General features: G+C 39.7%; 1 protein-coding gene across 5 annotated transcripts in view; it reads left to right on the top strand.

Moving 5' to 3' along the window:
• DZIP1 (DAZ interacting zinc finger protein 1) overlaps positions 1-19,815 on the top strand; it is a 51,478-nt gene extending 31,663 nt beyond the window's left edge. For 2 of the 5 annotated variants that reach the window (NM_001435033.1, NM_001110066.3), the window contains exons 15-23: positions 2,018-2,077; positions 6,172-6,314; positions 9,876-10,038; positions 10,328-10,457; positions 11,034-11,087; positions 12,718-12,914; positions 14,442-14,572; positions 15,740-15,917; positions 17,889-19,815. In NM_001435033.1, coding sequence (NP_001421962.1) covers positions 2,018-2,077; positions 6,172-6,314; positions 9,876-10,038; positions 10,328-10,457; positions 11,034-11,087; positions 12,718-12,914; positions 14,442-14,572; positions 15,740-15,917; positions 17,889-17,965 — 1,133 coding nt within the window. In that variant the 3' untranslated portion in view covers positions 17,966-19,815. The remainder of the gene's footprint in view (positions 1-2,017; positions 2,078-6,171; positions 6,315-9,875; positions 10,039-10,327; positions 10,458-11,033; positions 11,088-12,717; positions 12,915-14,441; positions 14,573-15,739; positions 15,918-17,888) is intronic. The other 3 variants (XM_059891986.1, XM_059891987.1, NM_001435032.1) reach the window with 2 other exon arrangements.
• The last annotated feature ends 521 nt before the right edge of the window (positions 19,816-20,336 follow it).

Raw genomic sequence — 20,336 nt, 5'->3', positions numbered from 1 at the left:
CTGCACCACTGCAGGAAATGTCAGGTTTTGACCATTAATCCTGACTCAAGAAAGATAATTCATAGGATTATCCCTATAATATAATGTTTGTATATTATGATATTATAAGATTTTATAAAAGTTTTCCTTATAACTTTTATTTTTGTCTTTTTCAGAAATTTCAATAAAATATAAACTGTGACTTAAAAAATGAAATTAGCTATCCTCTTATATCTCTGTTTTCAGCAGTTCAAATTAGGAGAATACTTGTGTAATCTTACTTTTTTTAATTTTTAAACTTTTTATTGAAGTATAGTTAACATATAACATTATATTATTTGCAGGTATACAATATAATGATTTGATATTTGTATATGTTGCAAAATAATCACCACGTCTAGTTAATGTCCACCACCACCCATAGTTACACATTTTTTTTCTTCATCCGTATAATTTTAAAATCTTGATGCTGAATAATAAATTCAAAAGCACATTTGTGGTGTTCACCACTTGTGTTACAGGGTTTGAATCACATGCTCCTTTGTGGTGCAGCCATGTTTATGTTCCAGAATTAAAGTGGAATCCTATTTACTGATAGACTGTGTGCTGACAGTTCATTTGAAAGTAGTTCAAAATGCATTTCTCCCATGTAGTCAGTGTTAGAGATGTTGACTATATTGCTGAACTAGCTGTAAGAACCTAGTTATAAATACTTAAATATAGCTATTAGATATATATGTGTGTGTGTGTATATGTATATATATTTGTATATGCCTAAAATAGAGTACCAGAGATACCCTTTAATAAATTAGAAGACCTTCAAAGTAGGAGGTAGTAAATCTGAGATAATACATGCAAAGCACTTAGGTCTGTGCCTGGAAGCCCAGGGAGTAATCACTGGCCACTATTACCCTCCCCAGTCACCCACCGTGGGGTCTGGTGGTGGAATGAAATGGCTTCCATTTGTGGGAACAGGTGGAGAGCTCTCTGTTCAGGCAACCTGTGTCAGCCTCCAGGCTGAAAGTGAGTGAACCAGGCACCTCCTAAGCCAGACTTTTGGTTGCATTTCCCTCTGTGCCTAAAGCCTGACTGCTATGGTTAGTTAGACCTTCAGCCAACCCTGACCTCCTATTCCCTCTGCTGATAGATGGGGTTTGCTTTATCCATGCTGCCCTGGGTTTTCTTGTGTGTGCACGGTGGCATTTCCCCAGGAAGTCACCCAGAGACTTCATCTCCCCCACTCACTCTTCTGGGGTGGGATTGGGAAGAGCCCACCTTCGTCTGTCATCCGTTGATGACAGCTTCACCCCGTTGATTCTCTGGGAGCACGTGAAACATTGTTTAGGGACATAGAGGTGTATGATGAGAGTGGGTCTAAGTCCTCCTGCTCACCCCAAGAGACCTCTCCTTGCCCTTCTACTATTCTGGTCCTTCCACTCGAAGGCCCTGGGGCGAACAAGAAGTGGGAACCCCAGGGCCCTGGGAATTTGTTTTTATCTTTGGAAATTGAAATTGTTTCGATAATTTTCTATTTAGCTGCCTGATTAAGATATAAGGAAAAAATATATATATGATATAAGGAAAAATATAGATACAAGATATAAGGAGATATATATATGATATAAGAAAATATATATAAGATATAGGGAAATATATATATATAATATAAGGAAACTATGTCTGTGTCAAAAATATTTTTAGGGATAAGTGAAGAAGAACTTCTGCAGTTGTGTCCTGTGCTTTAAAGAAATCATGTCTGGCACTAAGTTGATGAGCAAGAAATTTTAACCTAATTACTTAAAAATATAATTTCCTGAGAGTGAGTTAACAGAAAATACATAGAAAGGGCAGATACTGTGGAAAAGTAACCAGCTTTAACTGACTGCCTTGCCTTAATTTTTTTTTCCCCATTTCAGGCCTGCTATTTCAGGCCTGGTTAAAGTACTATGGAACGATGTCTTTCAAAATTGTTTGAAAGGAACTAATTTTACTTTGCTGTTGTCCTGTCTGTACTATTCTTATTTTTCCTCATTAATAGAACAGGCATTCTCATCGCACATACTGGAACCAATAGAAGAACTTTCAGAGGAAGAAAAAGGTAACCATGAGCTTGATCAGGGTTTATATCTGCATCAATCACATTTAGATGCTAAAACCCAAGCTTTGAAAGTACTTGAATTTTATTGTAGTGTATCAAAATTAGGAAGGCATTTAGGTTTGGTTTACATTTCCAGTCTGTCTGTCGTATTCTGGCATCTTGTTCCTGTAATGTGCTGTTATAGTTCCACCCTGCCTTACTCTTTTTTAGCATATGAGTAAGAAATTTTCTATGTCAGGGAACTTGAAAAAAAAATTTAAGCCATATGTCAATGCCAAGACTTTCTGATCAGGTGACAAATTGACACAATTGTGTGCCAGGTTATATAAAAATATTAATACCACAGTAGTCATAAAGTGCCCATTTCAAAAATTGTTTTTAATAGCAAGGAAGGCATAATGTCTAAGCTCTGAATGTGGAATATTTATATGCAGAATATCTCAGTGGCAGAATTTGAGAGCTGTTATAGGTTTGGGGAGTTAATTAAAGTTATTACTGCTTCCTCATTTTATTTGGCAGTAATAATAAAAATTATTTCCTATCAACTAATTTTTAAAGTTTGTGAACACTTATTTACATTATTAATAGTATTTTCTAATGACTTCCTAAAACAATTATATTTGGATCAGTTTATCATAATTTTCTCCTTAGTAATGCTTTACCATGTTTTACTTCTTTAGGAGAAAGCAAATTGTTAATATTTATATGGGCTGTGGTTGTATCATTTTTGTTAGGAAGAAAAGTAAAATTATACATCCTAATATGTAAATTCTTAATGTTATAACTTCTGTGTTCTCTAGACTTGTCCCAATTTTTTTTTTTTTTTGTATAAGGATACAGATTGAGAAGGGACTAAATCATGCATATCTGTAACATCTGCATGATGTGTTTTCTCATTTTACTTGCATGTAACATGCTTGCTCTTTCATAAGTATCATTTATTGATGTCCGGAACACAAGATCCCTTATTCTTGGAAGAATCCCAATGAAATATGTCAGGAGGTTCATAGATAGGGTCCAGAATTTTGAAACTAGCGTCTCCAATTACATAGTTCGTACTATTTAAAATGAGTCAGCCAGGTTCCAAGAGGAATCCTGGTTTGTCCATCATCACCATTTCAGTTCCAAGTTTCATCCACTGCATCTTCTGCCTGGGCTTCTTTTAGGTTTCTTCTACTCAGACAATGTAAGGTTTGTGTTGTTGATGGCAAACACCTTCATTGGCTCTTGCCACATTTAGGGAGCCGAGTTGGGAAACTCATCTTTGCCACCTCCTTGTGTTCAGACACAGCTCTAGTGGAGATGGGTGAGTGCTGAGGACCACTGGGATCAACTGAATCCCAGCGCTCTGTTACAGAAACCAGTGACTGCATCTTTCTAGTGCCTCTGTGGAGCCAGCCGGCTAGCAGCAGACTAATTGCCATCAATAAATTCCTCAGCTTGTACTAACATTTGCAGACAAATGCTTGTGCAGCTGAATTTTGGCAATGATTTGCAAAAACACTACACCTTTTTACCAAGAATTAACTCATCCTTTGAGGCAGACTTGATCTCACTTCCGTTGGATGTTAGAATGTGAGGGCCAGGAGGGATCTCAGGGGTTATTTTATTTTTCAGAAACATGAAACACAAGGGGATTAGGAGCTTGCTCCAGGTCATTGAGTTTAATTAGTGACAGTGGCTGGGACTAATGTCCAGGTTTTCTATTTTCCATGGTTTAATGCAAAGAACAAAGTGATGGAGGAAGGCAAAAGGTCCAGCCTTTGCAGGACTGGCTGGGTGGCCTTTGGGGAATTCTCTTACCTCTCTGGTTTTAGAGTCCTGTGAATAATGAGGAAATTGAGTACTAGACGATCAAGTCCCTTCCAACTCAGAAATTCTGTTGTGTTGCTTTTTGTTTTGTTTAACTACTTGCTTTGCGCTACAATTATTTGCTTACCATGAATGGTATGGTGCGTTAATGAGTCTGATATAACTGATTACATGTATGGGCTATTATGCGTTAGCCTGGCCATCTGCTTGGGCATGCTTTACATTTTTTAATTAGAGGAAATGCAGATTTCTAGAATAGTTTGTCTTGATCTTGGTGAGACAATATGTGCTTTATTTAAAATCTTCAGTTCTGATCGTCTTTCAAGTCATTCATTTCACCTTTACAGAAAAGGTTTATCTTTATTATTTTCTTATCTATTCTACCTTCTTTGTCTTGCTTCTGTCTTGCCAGCCCCAGGCTCATAAGACTTCTTCGTATAAAAGTTTTTCTAATTATTCACAAATGACTTTCCAAAGTGAGCACCCACTTATGAAGGAATTTAAGGACAGAGGGAAATCTCCCATCATTTGGGGGAACTTAGGCATCAAAATGAACTTGCCATCAGGGCTGAAGGTGAACTTGGACGAGCCAGCAAATGTATTCAGTTACCTCTATCAACGGCCTTGCAACTCTTCTAGACTGTGGCCAGTCTGTTCCGGGTGTCACGTGACCCCTGCTTGTGGCCCCATGTCCCGGAGCCTCTCTTCGGACTGGGCTTCTGTGTTGTTTCCTTTATATCTGAGGTGCTGGCCAAAGAATTGTCTTTGCCTAATTGAGACAGGAGGTGCTTCTATTTCAACAGTAGCTCTATGACTTCCAGGCTCTCTCTTGGTACTTCTTTTTACTTTCAGCCCTAGACAGTTGCAGGCTTGATGGCCAACCAACAGCCAGAGTCAGCGACAGCCATGTCTGCGGCTAAGCCCTCTAGGTTTTGATGGACTCAGTTCCTAGGGCAGAAGTTCTTTTTTTTTTTTTTTTGTAGTTTTAGAATATTGGGAAAACAGCAGCATAAATGCTGAGAATATAAAATTTAAGATTACGTCTGACTTTTATCCATATAGACTCATATAAAATTTCATAATTTTGATTTAGCAAGCCATGGTAGCGAAGTGTAGAAAAGCATCATCATGCAGGTTTTTCCCTTCTATATAATGGACCAATAATAATGTGGCTAATTTTGCCTGAAATTTGTTAATAAGGGACAGAAATATTCTTTACTGTTGGAATTGAACTAGTGTTTAGAAAGCATCTTAACCAAAAGGCATGTTGTTAAGATATTCTTCAAATCCACGTGCCATGGGAACCTAAAAGTCCCATCTGCTGAGGCAGGTGAGACCTTGAAAGAATGGGGTCTCTGTGGGGACCTGTAGCCCCAGACCTGGGCAGTGGCATTTGGTGCCACTTTCTTTGGGTGAAATGCTTTTGTTAGGAGAACAGGCTTCAGAGTGACGATAGTACCATCATCACCTTCTCCAGATCTGCCTGTGATGTTCACTAAGGGTCTGAACTGCCCAGCACTGAAACTGTTTCCTAAGCCTTCATTTTCCTTTGACATAAGCACTCGGTTGTTCAAGGTCATACAGTCCTGCCCCTTTCTCCAAACCTTCTTAAACTTAAGACATTTTTTTCTGGAAGGAAATAAAAGGAATAAGGAAGGACACATTAAGAGACTCTGTCCTGTTATTTTTTGTTTCAAACTTCAGGTTGTTTTAAGCAAAATATACTTTTCCTAAGACTTTTGTCAATTTCTTTTTCATTTTGGTAAGTATTTTGAGAGAGATCATAATCTTCACATTTTGAAATTTTATGTGAACTTAACATCCACTAAATTCATTACATAAAACTTAATTATTTAAAAGAAATAAGGCTTTTTCTTTATTAGATGATACCTAAATTCTAACTGGATTTAGGAGAGATGATTTCTTTAGGAAGTAGTAAAAATAATTTTAGGATAAAACATTAAACTTTTAAATACTTTTTTTTTTTCCCATTTTGCTTCCCTAGAGACTTATTTCTCACATTACTTATCTAGCTATAATTTGGTTGAGTAATCAAGAAAAAGTCTCTGAAGATCCTGAAGTTTTGAAGCAGGCTTAAGATAATTTTAATAGCTATAATACTTATGGATTATATATTGTGCTGAATGACTAAAATATTCAAAGACCTGAAAACATTATAAATGCTTGCTTGCTGTTTAGAAGTTGTGTTTTGCCATTTTCTGCTTAGAGGTTTGATACATTTGTTTAATTCCTTTTAATACATTATAAAAACCTTATTTTAGGAAGAGAAAATGAACAGAAATTATATGACAACAAGATACATATAAGGAAAACTTTGAAGAATAACCCTTCCCTCACTAAGGAAATAAGAACCGTCTTGGAGCAGAGTTTGGTGGAGAAACTGGAAACCTTGGGAATTAATGCAGTAAGTTCACCCACTTTGGGAATATTTACTGGTTAGTTTTAATTTGTTTTCTAAATAATAAATGATCAGAGAAGAGGAGGTGGCATGTCAGTTCTGTTACATTTGGAGACCAGAGCCTGATGCGACATGATTCATTAAACACTTTGCTGGCATTCACCGTGTGCCTGACACCTTTCAGAGAGCTTTCCCAGTGTTAATTCATTTAAACCTAGAGATTGATCTCTGAGGTAAGTGGCAGTCAGTTCATCTGCATTTTGCAGAGGTGAAGTCATTGATTCAGGTCACACGTTAGTGATGAAGGAGCCAGGATTTGCCTCTAGGCAGTTGCAGAGCTGCTTACATTCTGATGTTAGCTCCAAACTATGTCTATTACAAAATCAGCAGCACTTATTAAATGAATGGGTGAATGAATTGTATTTCATGGTGTTGCCAGATTGAATAGTTGCATACATGAAATACACAAACTTAATTGAACAACCTGAATTTATATATTCCTGTTTCTGCATATGAGTATACATATTACATGTGCATGTATGAATGTGTAATGCAAAAGTATGCATACATCTGTGGGTGATTTATGCAGTGGTGTGCACATGGACACGTGTGCACTGTGTACATGCACTGCATGCATGTTTATGTGTGCAGATGCACGTGCTGTGTTTGTGTATGTTGATCGGTGTATATAGGTGCAAGAATCTGTATGCATACATGTGTATATGTGTGTCTACATATGTGCATACATTTGTGTGTATCTGAATGTATGTGTGTATACAAAGATGTGTATTTACAGATTTGTATGTCTGTATGTGGTGTGTGTGTGTATGATCTGTAACTACCACCCAGGTCAAGAAATCCTTCATTTCCAATATCCTAGAAGACTCTGGCTTTCCTAAGTTGATATTGCTCCATACTCCCCAACCAGAGGCAATGGCTATTTAGATTTAGTTTTGTTTGTTCTTAAACCTCATATGAGTGGAATCCTACACCGTGTAGTATTTGTGTCATTTGTTTTGCTTATGATTTTTCTTTAAGATTCATTCGTATTATTTCATTTTACATAGTTTGTACTATAATATTGTGGTGTATAAATACACTACATTTTATCTGTTCTCCTGTTGAGGGCCATTTGGATTTCCAGTTTGGGGCTTTTGGGCTTTACATTCTTGTACTGTCTTTTGGTGGACATGAACATTCCTTTCTCTTGGATGTATATCTAGGATTGAAATTTCTAGTTTTAGTAGGTGTAGCCAAATAATTTTCCAAAGTGTAAACATTGACATATCCCTATGAGTGTGTGAGAGCTCCTGTTGTAGCTGCATATGGTTTTGGGTTATATGTTTTATTTGGGACATTTACTTCATTTACTTTTATCCTATAAATATAAAAACACCCTTTTTAATTTTTCCTTTTTTTTTAAATTTTATTTTATTTTTAAACTTTACAATATTGTATTAGTTTTGCCAAATATCGAAATGAATCTGCCACAGGTATACCTGTGTTCCCTATCCTGAACCCTCTTCCCTCCTCCCTCCCCATACCCTCCCTCTGGGTCGTCCCAGTGCACCAGCCCCAAGCATCCGGTATCGTGCATCGAACTTGGACTGTCGACTCATTTCATACATGATATTATACATGTTTCAATGCCATTCTCCCAAATCTCCCCACCCTCTCCCTCTCCCACAGAGTCCATAAGACTGATCTATACATCAGTGTCTCTTTTGCTGTCTTGTACACAGGGTTATTGTTACCATCTTTCTAAATTCCATATATATGCATTAGTATACTGTATTGGTGTTTTTCTTTCTGGCTTACTTCACTCTGTATAATAGGCTCCAGTTTCATCCACCTCATTAGAACTGATTCAAATGTATTCTTTTTAATGGCTGAGTAATACTCCATTGTGTATATGTACCACAGCTTTCTTATCCATTCATCTGCTGATGGGCATCTAGGTTGCTTCCATGTCCTGGCTATTATAAACAGTGCTGTGATGAACATTTGGGTACACGTGTCTCTTTCCCTTTTGGTTTCCTCAGTAAAACACCCTTTTTTAATGTAATGCATAGTTTTTTGTTTACTTTTTTGTCTATCTGGGCTTTAACAATTAAGTTTGGAAACACTGAGTTGGGGATCTAAATTTATTTCCAGTTGGATCAGTTGTTTCAATATCTTTTGTTGAATAACCCACCCTTTGTTTGTTTGTTTGAAATAGCAGTCATAAAGGACATCTTTATATACATTTAGATTTATTTTTGGATGTTCAATGATTTTATCCTTTCAATTTTTTGGTATTTGTTTGCTAACACCATACTGGTTTAATTTTAGTACCTTTGTCCGGTATTTTAGTATCTGTAATAGGCCATGCCTTTTTATTACTCTTATTTCAAAAATGTCTTGGCAGTTCTTTCATATTTTGTTTTCCAGTGAACTTTAGAAACAGCTGCTGCAGTTCCAAAATAATCCTCGCTGGTATTCTGATTGGAATTGCTTTAAATGTTGTGTATTATTTAGGAAGAATTGACATTTGTACAGAATTGTGTCTTTGCATCCAGCATCAGGGTATAGGAAGACAGGTACTGAACACTGCTCACACAAACAGCTGGGGATCCATAATGATTATAGGATGTGAAATGAAGGAAAAGTAGAAGGGATTGAATAATTGAAGTCAGAGAAACTGTTTGGAGGTGGCAGTCAATCTGATGATGGAGATTTCTGCCCTGGGCAGCTGGATGGGTGGTGGGGCCACTTCCTGGAATGAGGAAGAATGAGGGAAAGGTGGGGGAGAAGATGGGAATGTGTGTGTGACACTGATGTTGAATAAATGAATAAATCACTCTTTAACTGGTTTTCTTCTTAGAACCTTTCAAATCCTGAAGAATTTTCTCAAGTCACCTCTTTTTTTTTTTTTTTCTCAAGTCACCTCTTAAATTATGGCATTTTGATAATTGAAAGCCTGATGATTTTTCTTTTACCTGTGGCATAAAGTTGAAGTTTTTCATTTTGGCATCAGTCTCCTTTTCTGCTCTCCTCACCTGTTCCTTTGTAGCATTAACCCCTGGACACCTTGACCGGTATTGCCTCATTGCCTGCCTTCCCCACAAGGTGCCCCCATCTGATCCCACCCTTCTTTTTACTTGTTTCATCCACCTATCCTTCAAGACACAGCCCAGCCTCCGCCTTAAGCCTTCTTGGGCCACTGAGGCCTCTGATGGCCTGAATCTCTGAATTCCTCCAGCCCTTGTAGACTCATTCGGTCTTTATCACACATCTTGAATTGTTGGTTAATCAGTCATAATCAGTCACTCACATGCCTTCCACGCATTCAGTCCTGATCCCAAATGCACAGTATCCCTAACCAGCCATGTATAATCTTACACACTCCTTATGTGTCCCATTGCACCTTGAACTCCTTTTGGGGCTGTGACCGTGTATTATGTCAGGGCATCCCCATCTTACATGCAGCAGTAAGGACGAAAGTTTGGCATGGTTAATGCAGACAAACATCCATGAAATGAAAAACATCAAAGGATAATTGATTAACTTAATGTTTTGTTCCTTCAGGATATACGTGGTATTCCAAGCGATCACTTGAATAGAGTGCTAAGAACTGTGGAATCAACAAGACATGAGCGAGAAAGACAAATACCTAACATTCAGCAAATTCGAGAATTCCTTGAACATCAGGTCAGCTGTAAAATTGAAGAGAGAACACTGCTGTCCACAGGTAAGCCTGTCACCCACGGCCATTTCATGTCTGCGGAAGTATTAATAGGGCAACGCTTTCATGATTTTATATGGTTCACAAACCTTGGCACTTAATTGGCAACTTTGTTACTGCTTGAACCATTAAATGTTGCATTTTAAATTGTATTTTTACAATTAAAAATCTCCTGTAGTATGGACTCTAGACCCTTGAGATGGGCTTGTTGTTTCAGTGCCAATGTAGACAATATTGTAGCATTTTCTTCTGCTTTTCATGCAGTGGAGACTCACAAATGACACTACTATTCCAGACAGGTATGGTGCTTCTCAAATGGACACCCTTTCAGCTGGAGAACTACCCAAAGCAATTCACCTTCCTCCCAAAAACAGACAGCTGATTAGACAAAGACCTGTTTTTTCTGATAGAACATCTGTTCCAAAGTGAGTATTTTCAACTCTAATTTTTTTTTTTTTTAATTTGTCTCAGCTTGGGCTGCTATAACAGAATACCATTGATTAGGTGGCTTAAACAACAGAAATATATTTTCTAACACTTCTGGAGGGTGGAAGTCTGAGATCAAGGTGCCAGCCAACATAGTCAGGTTCTAGGAGGCTTCTCTCCCAGGACTCACAGATGGCCAGCTTCTTACTGTGTCCTCATATGCCAAGGAGAACAAGAGAGCCTTGGTCTCTCTTCCTTTACTTCTGGGGGCACTAATTCCTTTCAGTGTGGGCCCCATCCTCATGACCTCATCTAAACCAAATCACCCCATCTCCAGATACCATCACACTGAGGGCCAGAGCTTCAACGCAGGAATATTAGGGGGCCACAAGCATTCAGCCCACAGCAATGTGTGACTCAACAGAGAATCACACTTGGAATGCCTACCCTTCTCTAAGTTCAGGGAGACTCATAACTGCTCACCCTCTAATAAAGCAAAAATCACCAATTCCATAGAACTCTATTTTAAATTACATGATTTGCTCATGCTGGAAATATTTTTCTCTTGCTTTTAGAGTTAAGAAAAATGCCACAGAAGATCATTTTCCCAGGAGGTCTTCCACTATTGTGTGAGTACCAAGGGAGCAGGGCAAGGTAGTTTTTAAAAGTTCTTTTCACTGAACATTCCTTTCACTGTAAATTAGTATGTTCATTGTGGTTCACTAGAACCATAATTATTACATATCATATTTAATCTGTGATTCCTTTGTTACACCTTCGTTTCTTTGTCCTAAGTCATGAGGCCTCCCTTAACAAGTGGGACCACACCTGAGTCATGTTTGTTATTTCCCACCCCCACCCCTGCCTAGTTTAGTAATTTTCGATAAACGTGATAAATTAAATGCATGATGTTGCTTTTTAGTGGCTGGACCCATGATGGTGTATCTGGATAGAATTTTAGTGTTCCAGCTTCTTGTGGAAGTTGTTAACGGCCTTAGACCTTACTCTCTTAGGCTCGCTTAGGATACTGAGAACCCTATCTCAGTCATTCCTTAACTGTGTCACACTGACTCAGGTGATTACCTGTTTTAAGCCTTAGTTGTTCTATCTGTAAGATGGGATGATGCTTCCTCTTTCACAGGATAGTTCTACAAATTAAAATGAGAACATATGAAAAGGACTTGGCCTCAGTGCTTGGCACTTGTGGGTACTCAATAAGTTGTAGGTATATCATTGTTATTAATTATGAGTAAAACTAATTTTATGATAATTGAATTCCATAGTAGAGAGAGTAAATATAATAAAGACACTATAAATGATAACTCACTCTTTAGAAGCACTTATCATGTAATAATCTCATGGGAAGAGCTTTATTTCATGAGATGTAGTGTAACTGAACATTGTGTGGAATTTAAGTGCTCAGTGAATATTTTTTAAATGAATGGATACTGCTCTGAATTTGTTTCACTTTAAAGTGGGGTGATGATTTACATGATATTACAAATGAGTGTGTGTATTCATATAAAAGTACTTGGTAGGGTACAGTATAAAGGTAAGCTATAAGTAATGCATGCCTGCGCGTGTCCTCAGTCGTGTGGACTCTTTGCAAATGACACTATTTTAAAAGACAGCATAGTTTTATCCCAGAAGTATTTTTTTCCACTCTAAAATATGTTTCTTAGGTGTGTAAAAACTAATATTAAAAAAATACAAAATTTGAGTTTAGAGGAGTAATGTCCTAACTTCAGTCCACTTTGGTAAATTTATGCTATGTGGCATGTGGTTGGCAGATATAAATTTGAAATGACCATTCCTTCTTTTGCATAGTAAGTCCTTGGCTTGGCCGCCATCTTGTTCTGTGGCCACGCAGGCGTTTGTTAGGCTCTCTTGAGAAAGTTCCGACCTCTTTAAGAGGCATGCTGCTGCTGCTGCTGCTGCTAAGTCACGTCAGTCATGTCTGACTCCGTGCGACCCCATAGACGGCAGCCCACCAGGCTCCCCCTTCCCTGGGATTCTCCAGGCAAGAACACTGGAGTGGGTTGCCATTTCCTTCAGTGAATGAAAGTGAAAAGTGAGAGTGAAGTCGCTCAGTCGTGTTCGACTCTTTGCAACCCCATGGACTGCAGCCCACCAGGCTCCTCTGTCCGTGGGATTTCCCAGGCAAGAGTAGACGAGTGGCGTGCCATCGCCTTTTCCATATTGTCTGTAAATCCCGAAACACGGAAACAGCGCCCCCTGTTTGGGCTTTGATTTGTTTAGGACTCCTCCCTTCAGTTCCGAGGAGGAGCTGGATGCTGACGACCTCGTCCAGGCGTTCACTTCCCCAGATGTACTTCCTGTGCTGTCGTCTAAAAGCAACAAGAGTAGTTTCGGAAAGAGCACCGTCGTCAAAAGCGACACTGACTGGACCGAGGGAAGTGAAATTGAGGACTCTGATATTTCCCCCAAGCCCACAGGTAAGCTTTCCTTTACTGAAAACCCATCTGGAAATTTTGATTTTAGGACAGTGGTTATCAACCACAATGCTTCTGTGGACAGTGGTTCTCAGCTCTCCATACCGGGCATCTGAGCTGAGAAAGTTCTCGAGGAAACGATGTGACCATAAAATGAAAGTGCTAGTCCCTCAGTCTTGTCCGACTCTGCGACCCCATGGACTGTAGGCTGCCAGGCTCCTCTGTCCTTGAAATTCTCCAGGCAAGAATACTGCAGTGAGTAGTCATTGGCTTCTCAAGGGGATCTTCCCAACCCAGGGATCCAACTCGGGTCTACTGCATTGCAGGCAGATTCTTTACAATCGGAGCCACAAGGAAAGAAAGTATGGGGTTAATCTAAAAATTGTTGATGCCTGAGGAAAAATGGAAGGGGCTTAGCAAGTAGTTGATGTTCAGGTGGAAGGAGAGGAAGGGGTTGGGGATGTCGGGGTGTATTAGTAACAAACGCAGGGTTGCTGTAATGAAGTACACGGTGTGGCTTAAACCACAGAATCTGCCTCATAGGAGCTGGAAGACCACAATCAAGGTAGCCAGGTTGGATTCTTCTGAGAGCTATGAGGAGAGGACCTGCTCCGAGTCTCTGTCCTTGGCTTGTAGATGGCTGTCTCCTCCCTATGTCTCCTCACGTTGACTTTCTCTGTGGGTGCCTCTGTGTCCAAATTTCCCACTCTTGTCCAAGGACACCAGTTGTGTTAGATTAGGGTCCTCCTTAATGACCTCACCTTAACCTAATTACCTCTTTAAAGGTCCTGTCTCCAAATAAGGTCACCTTCTGAGGTAATGGGGGTAAGGACGTCAGCGTACGCATTTGGGACACAATTTAACCCCTAATACTGTGTGTCCTTGAGAATAACTGTTCTAACACACCATGCTACCTTTTGGAAACGGGGCAATTCTAAAGGAACATGAGGTCCAAGTTGGTGATTGCTGATAATTTGCCAAGGAGAAGAGGCAAAAGGGTCATTAAAAAAAAAAACGAAAGAAAAGAACTCTGTTTAATGCAACTTAAAAATTCTATATTTTAAACATATCAGATGTAATTAGTTTATTGTATAGAATTTGTATATACCATGTATTTTTAGAATCACATAAAATATAACTTTTAAAATAATTGTTTTTGAAAATACCATATGAATATCCATTCACACAGGCTGCCTCACTGAAATTAAAGTTTCTGATCATGAGTCTGAATGACATCCTTTTTTGATTTAAACTAAAAATTTTATTCTTCTAGTCTAGAGGATCATGATTTTTTAAAAGGCATTATCTGTGATGCTTGGACTCTCTCTGGAGAAGGAAATGGCAACCCACTTCAGTATTCTTGCCTGGAAAATCCCATGGACAGAGGAGCCTGGCAGGCTATAGTCCATGGGGTCACACAGAGTTGGACACAACTGAGCAACTAACACACAGACTCTCTCACATTGTAAGATTATTTTGGAACTGAAGACTAATTTTTAAAACGTTATCTGTTTTCTATGGGTCCTATAGGAACCTCCATTAAAACATTAACTGGAAAAGTTGAAAAGACGGTTTCAAATCACAGAAATATGAATAAGCCAGTTGGTGGAATTAATGTTGCTGACGCATTCATCAAAAAAGAACTAAAAGAAGATCTAAAGGTGAAATCACTTTTACTTGTTAAACATACACAAATTCATCTTTTAATGAATATATCATAATAATTGTATTTTGTAGTGAAATGTAAAACAAATACAATTATTTAGTACAGTAGAGATTTTTACTTTATCTTGTTTTCAGTATTACATTTCCATAGGGAATCAAAGATACTGAAAGGATAACTGGTAATAATACATCTTACGCTTATCAGGTTTTACAGGTTTTCAGAATCCTGCCACGTGTATTATTTGACACTGGTAGATATTAGGTAGTTTGTTCACAGAAACTTGTGACTGAATAGAATCTGGGCTTTCAGATATGAGTCCAGGAACCTTTTTGCTACCAAGATAGGACCTGGAAGGGAAATAGGGACTTTTTAGAGTTTACCCCCACTTGGCAGCTGGAGTCCATGACATGCTTTAGAGAGACTGTGACCCGAGCGGAGGACAAAGCCGAGCTCTCCTCCCTGAGACTTTGGGCACACTCCAAGCTCTGGCACCAGGCCCCGGAAGTGCTCCTGTGGATGGAGACCTGGGTGGGCTTCTCTGTGTTGACCGGGTCTTCCAGTAGTAGTTGCTCTTTCTTTAATTTTTCACCTACATTAGATTTAATTCTTCCCTGCTCATCTGTGGAATCCAGAGCATTCTGTCCAACTACTTTCATAAGTTAGTGCCATTTGTGTTACCCAAGCCCAAAATGACAAAAAGTCACATCAGTCAAGAGCCACCGTGTCTTCCTTAGAAGGTGCACTGGAGAAACACACAGTCCTTCCCATCAGGGCCGCTTTCACAGGGCCCTCGTGTGACGTCTCCTGCAGTTAAATGTCTTAGCATCACAGAGGTAAGAGCCCCAGAGCTGGTCTGACTGCTCCTTGGGGAGCATCCTGACTTGACTTTACAACGTAGTTTCTGGAATTTTCTAAATTCACGATTGCTGCATAGGAAACATACATTTCCATGACAACAGACAAAAAGATGTGGTTCCCTCTGCTTTCGAAGCACAGATTTCCAAACCCATTTCATCGCCCTCAGAGATGACGAGATGAGAGACACTCTGAGGCTCCCAACTTCTTACCATTTAGCGTCAGTGGCCCAGTCTGTTTGAGGGGCTCTAACACACACGGTTTCTTTAGGGAACATTCATTTTTCTCCACTTTTTTTTTTTTTTAGTGTACAGATGTGGACGATGATGACTGGGACATATCATCCTTAGAGGAAGACAGATCTATAGGGAGAAAAGCTGGGCGAGAACAGAAGGAACCTCCTCCACCTGTGAAGAATGAGTCAAATTCTACTCAAGTGCCAAATGCCTGGGTTGCAGCTAACCCAAAAGGACCAAAGGGAGAAGGTTTGCAGTTTTGGTGTCTACCGGAAGCCTTCATAAATACCAGACTACCCAACGGGCTTCCCTGGTGGCTCAGCGGAAAAGAATCTGCCTGCCAAGCAGGAGATGTGGGTTTGACCCCTGTGTCAGAAATATCCCCTGGAGAAGGAAATAGTAACCCACTCCAGTATTTTTGCCTGGGAAATCCCATGGACAGAGGAGCCTGGCAGGCTACAGTCTGTGGGGTCACAAAAACGTTGGACACGACTGAGCGACGTAAAAAACATTATTTTAATAAGGACTGAATGTGAACAACTTACTGATTTAGTATCTATTTACTAATTTTCTAAATTTTAATTTCAGTTTCTAATCTTTTGTCTTTAAAAATTTTAAACATCTATTTTTGAAAGTGGCCCTACAAATACTCTTCACGTAGATGCCTCCTAGAAATTTACATTTCTGAAACATACCTAAATGAGGCCACTTTTTTCGTGACTATCTTCCTGTATTCATCTGTGTGTTAAATATTGTTATTTTCTTCCAAGGAAGATTCTTCTTGGAACATTGTAGCCAGTGGAATGAAGGACCAGGGAAGCTGTTTACTGCCATTGATCCTATCTACCCAGGCTAGAGTCTGGATAATAAGTCCACTCACTTAACCTCTCAACACATTTAATCTTTAAAATCAGAAAGTATAATTTGTATTTTTTTAAATCAGAGAAGTTCTTTTCCACGTCCCCCCAACCGCTCCTGCCCCCTACATACCCACAGTGCCTCCTCCCAGCCATCCTTACATCCCTGCAAGTAACTGGCTCAGACTTGTTTCTGCTGCTGCTGCTGCTAAGTTGCTTCAGTCGTGCCCGACTCTGTGCGACCTCAGAGATGGCAGCCCACCAGGCTCCCCTATCCCTGGGATTCTCCAGGCAAGAACACTGGAGTGGGTTGCCATTTCCTTCTCCAGTGCATGAAAGTGAGAAGTGAAAGTGAAGTCGCTCAGTCGTGTCCGACTCTTAGTGACCCCATGGACTGCAGCCCACCAGGCTCCTCCGTCCATGGGATTTTCCAGGCAAGAGTACTGGAGTGGGTTGCCATTGCCTTCTCCGAGACTTGCTTCTAGACTTATCGATTTTAGACGTGAACTTTCTAGGTGCTGATAAGACAGATGAAGATTTGGCTCCTTCTCCACTGCCTGCACCTCTCATGCCCCCTCTTCGGTACTTTCGTTCCCCCATCTATAATTTTAAATGAATACATGCACATCTCTTGGTCTGTTTATAGCAGGATCTTGTACCCCGCCCCCCGCACTTCTAAGATGAACCATTGCTGCCTCTGTCTTCACTTGATCTCTTCTCTCCACCAATGTGTCAGGTGTTAACACTGACCTGTTCTGTCACCATCATAAGTTTTCTGTGCTATGTCTCAGCATCCATCCTCATCATTGAAAAAGCAAAAGATGCGTTTACGCTACAATGACTGTGGAAGGACTCGGGACACTCAGAATCGCTGAGTACATTTCCTCCTGCCGGTGCCATGACCCCACGCCCCTCAAAGAAAACATCCCTACTTATGCTCAAGTGGAATTCTCTGTACTCTGTTTCAGTGGCTCAAGGCACTTTTGATCTAACTTCACCTTTAAGCTCATCTATGCTAGAGAACATATTTTTAGCATTTAGTCTCTCCCTGGCTTGTTAATTTTATTCTCCTCTCTTAATGGCTGCCCACCTCCAGGCGCTGTGCTGAATGCCAGGAGGTGGGGCCGGGTGGAAGCTTTGCTACGAGGGCCCTGTGAGGCTGACCTAAAGACATGGCCGTACCGCAGTGGTGGGATGGTCCGCAGCGTCCTGCCCCAGCCTGTGGGAGCTGGGGGTGGGGTTGGCAAGCCGACGGGCCCGAGTGACGAATTACAGTGTGAAGTTATGAAGCTTTTACTGGCTGGACAATGTGCTCGTTTAATCACGGGGGCCTCCTCTCCCTCCCTCCCTGTCTCCCACACAGGACCTCAGGATGAGTCCAGTACACTGAAAAGCAGCTTAGTAACCGTGACTGAATGGAGTGACTCTTCAGACGTGTAACTGTCACCCCGTGCGTCAGGAGGTCCGTCCAGACTTCAGCAGTATTTGGTATCATGGTATTTCAGCACTGCCTACACACAACTATAATTGTCCTGCCTGACAGTATCTCCTGCAATAACAAGGAAACTGGCTCTCAGAGAACAAGAGTCTCTTTAATGGCACCTAATGCAGTGTTAAAAAAAAAATCACACACAAATTGTCAACAGTAGTTTGAAGCATATAAAGGTGTTTAAGAATGCTGCTGCTGCTTAAAAATAATGTGTCACTGAAGTCATAAAAAGTTTTTTCTTCAGAACAGTGCTCTAGTGTTTAGGTGTATTTTTTTCAACTAATTTTTAAGTGAATTTTTTTTTTAAACTAATAGCAGGGTTTAGTTTGCATTTAAACTTTAAAAAAAAATATCTTTCTTATGTACATTGTCCTGTTGGAAGTGTTTCACTATAAAGTTCTGTATCCTTAAAATGGAATTGGTGGAAATCAGTGAAATTTTAAGAGTAGACAGCTTATGTTTCATCTAGAAGTAAGTTTAGAGTTAATAAGAATATAGTTTTCCCCTATTAACTACATTTTCCAGAAGTACTTTTACCATATGCAGCTTTTGGCCTCTGTAAGCATGTTTTAGAACTTAAAATACTATTTCTGCAGCATACCCTTAACCTTGGATATTTTATGAATAAAATGTAGCCATTTTAATATCAGTTAATTTATCAGACTATGAATAGAATAGATTGAATCAATCCTGAATTCATATGTGTCTGTAGTTTTTTTTCTTTTTTACTTTTTTAAAATGCCCTTTCCGCATTAGAAAATACCTCAAAACTAGTTATATTCTTAACAGTGACATTATCGATAGTCAACACATTCATAGAAACTGTTTTTTGCATTTTTTTATACTTCGTGGTACTATCTGTACTTTTATTTCCCCCCAAAAAGTAATACTTTAACTAAATGGTCTGTTAGGGTTTGGAACTCTGTTTTGTCAGCCTTTCAAGTAAAACCCTCAATGACACCCTTGTGACTGTGGCTGAGTTATTAGAGCTGATTTCAAGTTAAAGTCATCTCATTCAAGGATTTAAGCTTGCCTGGTAGCTATGCCATGTAACATGGTGATCTAAGAGAGCAATTTCTCTTTTATCTGTTTCTGCCCCACCAGGGTCCTTTTTACTTCTGGGCCACTTACTTTTTCAAAAACTTCCCACTAAGGCCATTTAATGCAAATATACCTGCTTTAAATGTAAGTTTCTAAAAGCTCAAATAAACCCCGAATCAAATCTTCACTGTAGAAGACACAGATAAGCAACCTACAACGATGCCCAGGAAGGCACGTGGGCTCCTGTGTTCACTCACTCACCCACTTAGATCTGTTGAGCTCCTTGTTCTGTTTTAATGTATGTTATTAGTTCATTTGATGAGAACAACTTTGAGACATATTACTTTAATCTTCTTCTTAAAGATGTGAGAAACTAAGCTATACAATAACTTGCCAAAAGCCATATGACTAGAAAAATGACAAAAGCAGGCTTTAAACCGGGCCTCAACTCCCAAGCCCTGGGTATGCCAGGTCTTTATTCCTAAACGGCAAGGACTGGGGAAAGACGACGACCGTCTGCTAAGTAAAACAAGTCTTTATGAGTCTGTGTCGCAAAAGCTGATCTTCTGTTTAGTCCTGTCATGTTAGGGTGGACTAGAATTGCCCATTTTCCTTTGGACCATCGCCTTATATTTCCTGTCACGGACACGTGGCTAATGTTTCTGGCTCTTGACAGTTTTTCTGTTACTTTGACCCCTTCTCGCCCTAAATTCTTCAGAAGCTGTGAAAGTTCAATACAGTCAAAATATTTTCTTCACCAGTACAGCTCTAAGAATTTAAAAATTTGTTTTAAACACACATTCACCAAATCCTGTGCCCACATTGCTTATAGCACCCAGCTTCCCTCAGTGGTTTTCAGTTCATTTGTATCCCCGGAAAAGGTAATTAAGTATTATCATGGTCTGTAAAAAAAAAAAGTTTACTGTATAAACTCATCCATTTTCTTTTCAGTGAGCACCTCCAAACAATGTGATTTTTCCTTTTAAGTCCTTCAGGCTTGAGGAAGATGTCACGGTCACCCATGCTGGGACTGGTATTGTCAGGGACCTGAGTCACAGATGACATGGCTAAATGATTCGTAGCCACAGCCTGAGACTGTATATACTTCACCCTAGACTGCCTCGGTTCAAAGTCCTTGAGGTTTTGTCGCTTGCTGTGGCAAGTCACTTCAGCTTCTCTGCTTTCATTTCATCCTCTGCCAGTTCAGGGTCCTACAGTACTTACCTCAGAGGGTGGCTGTGAGGCTGCAGTGAGCGAGGGCACACAGAGTGTTCAGAGCAG

This window comes from Bos taurus, chromosome 12, assembly GCF_002263795.3.
Source record: "Bos taurus isolate L1 Dominette 01449 registration number 42190680 breed Hereford chromosome 12, ARS-UCD2.0, whole genome shotgun sequence".
In the NCBI taxonomy this organism is placed as follows: Eukaryota; Metazoa; Chordata; class Mammalia; order Artiodactyla; family Bovidae; genus Bos; species Bos taurus.
The sequence above is the reverse complement of the archived record's forward strand: the minus strand, read 5'-3'. Positions and strand labels throughout refer to the sequence as shown.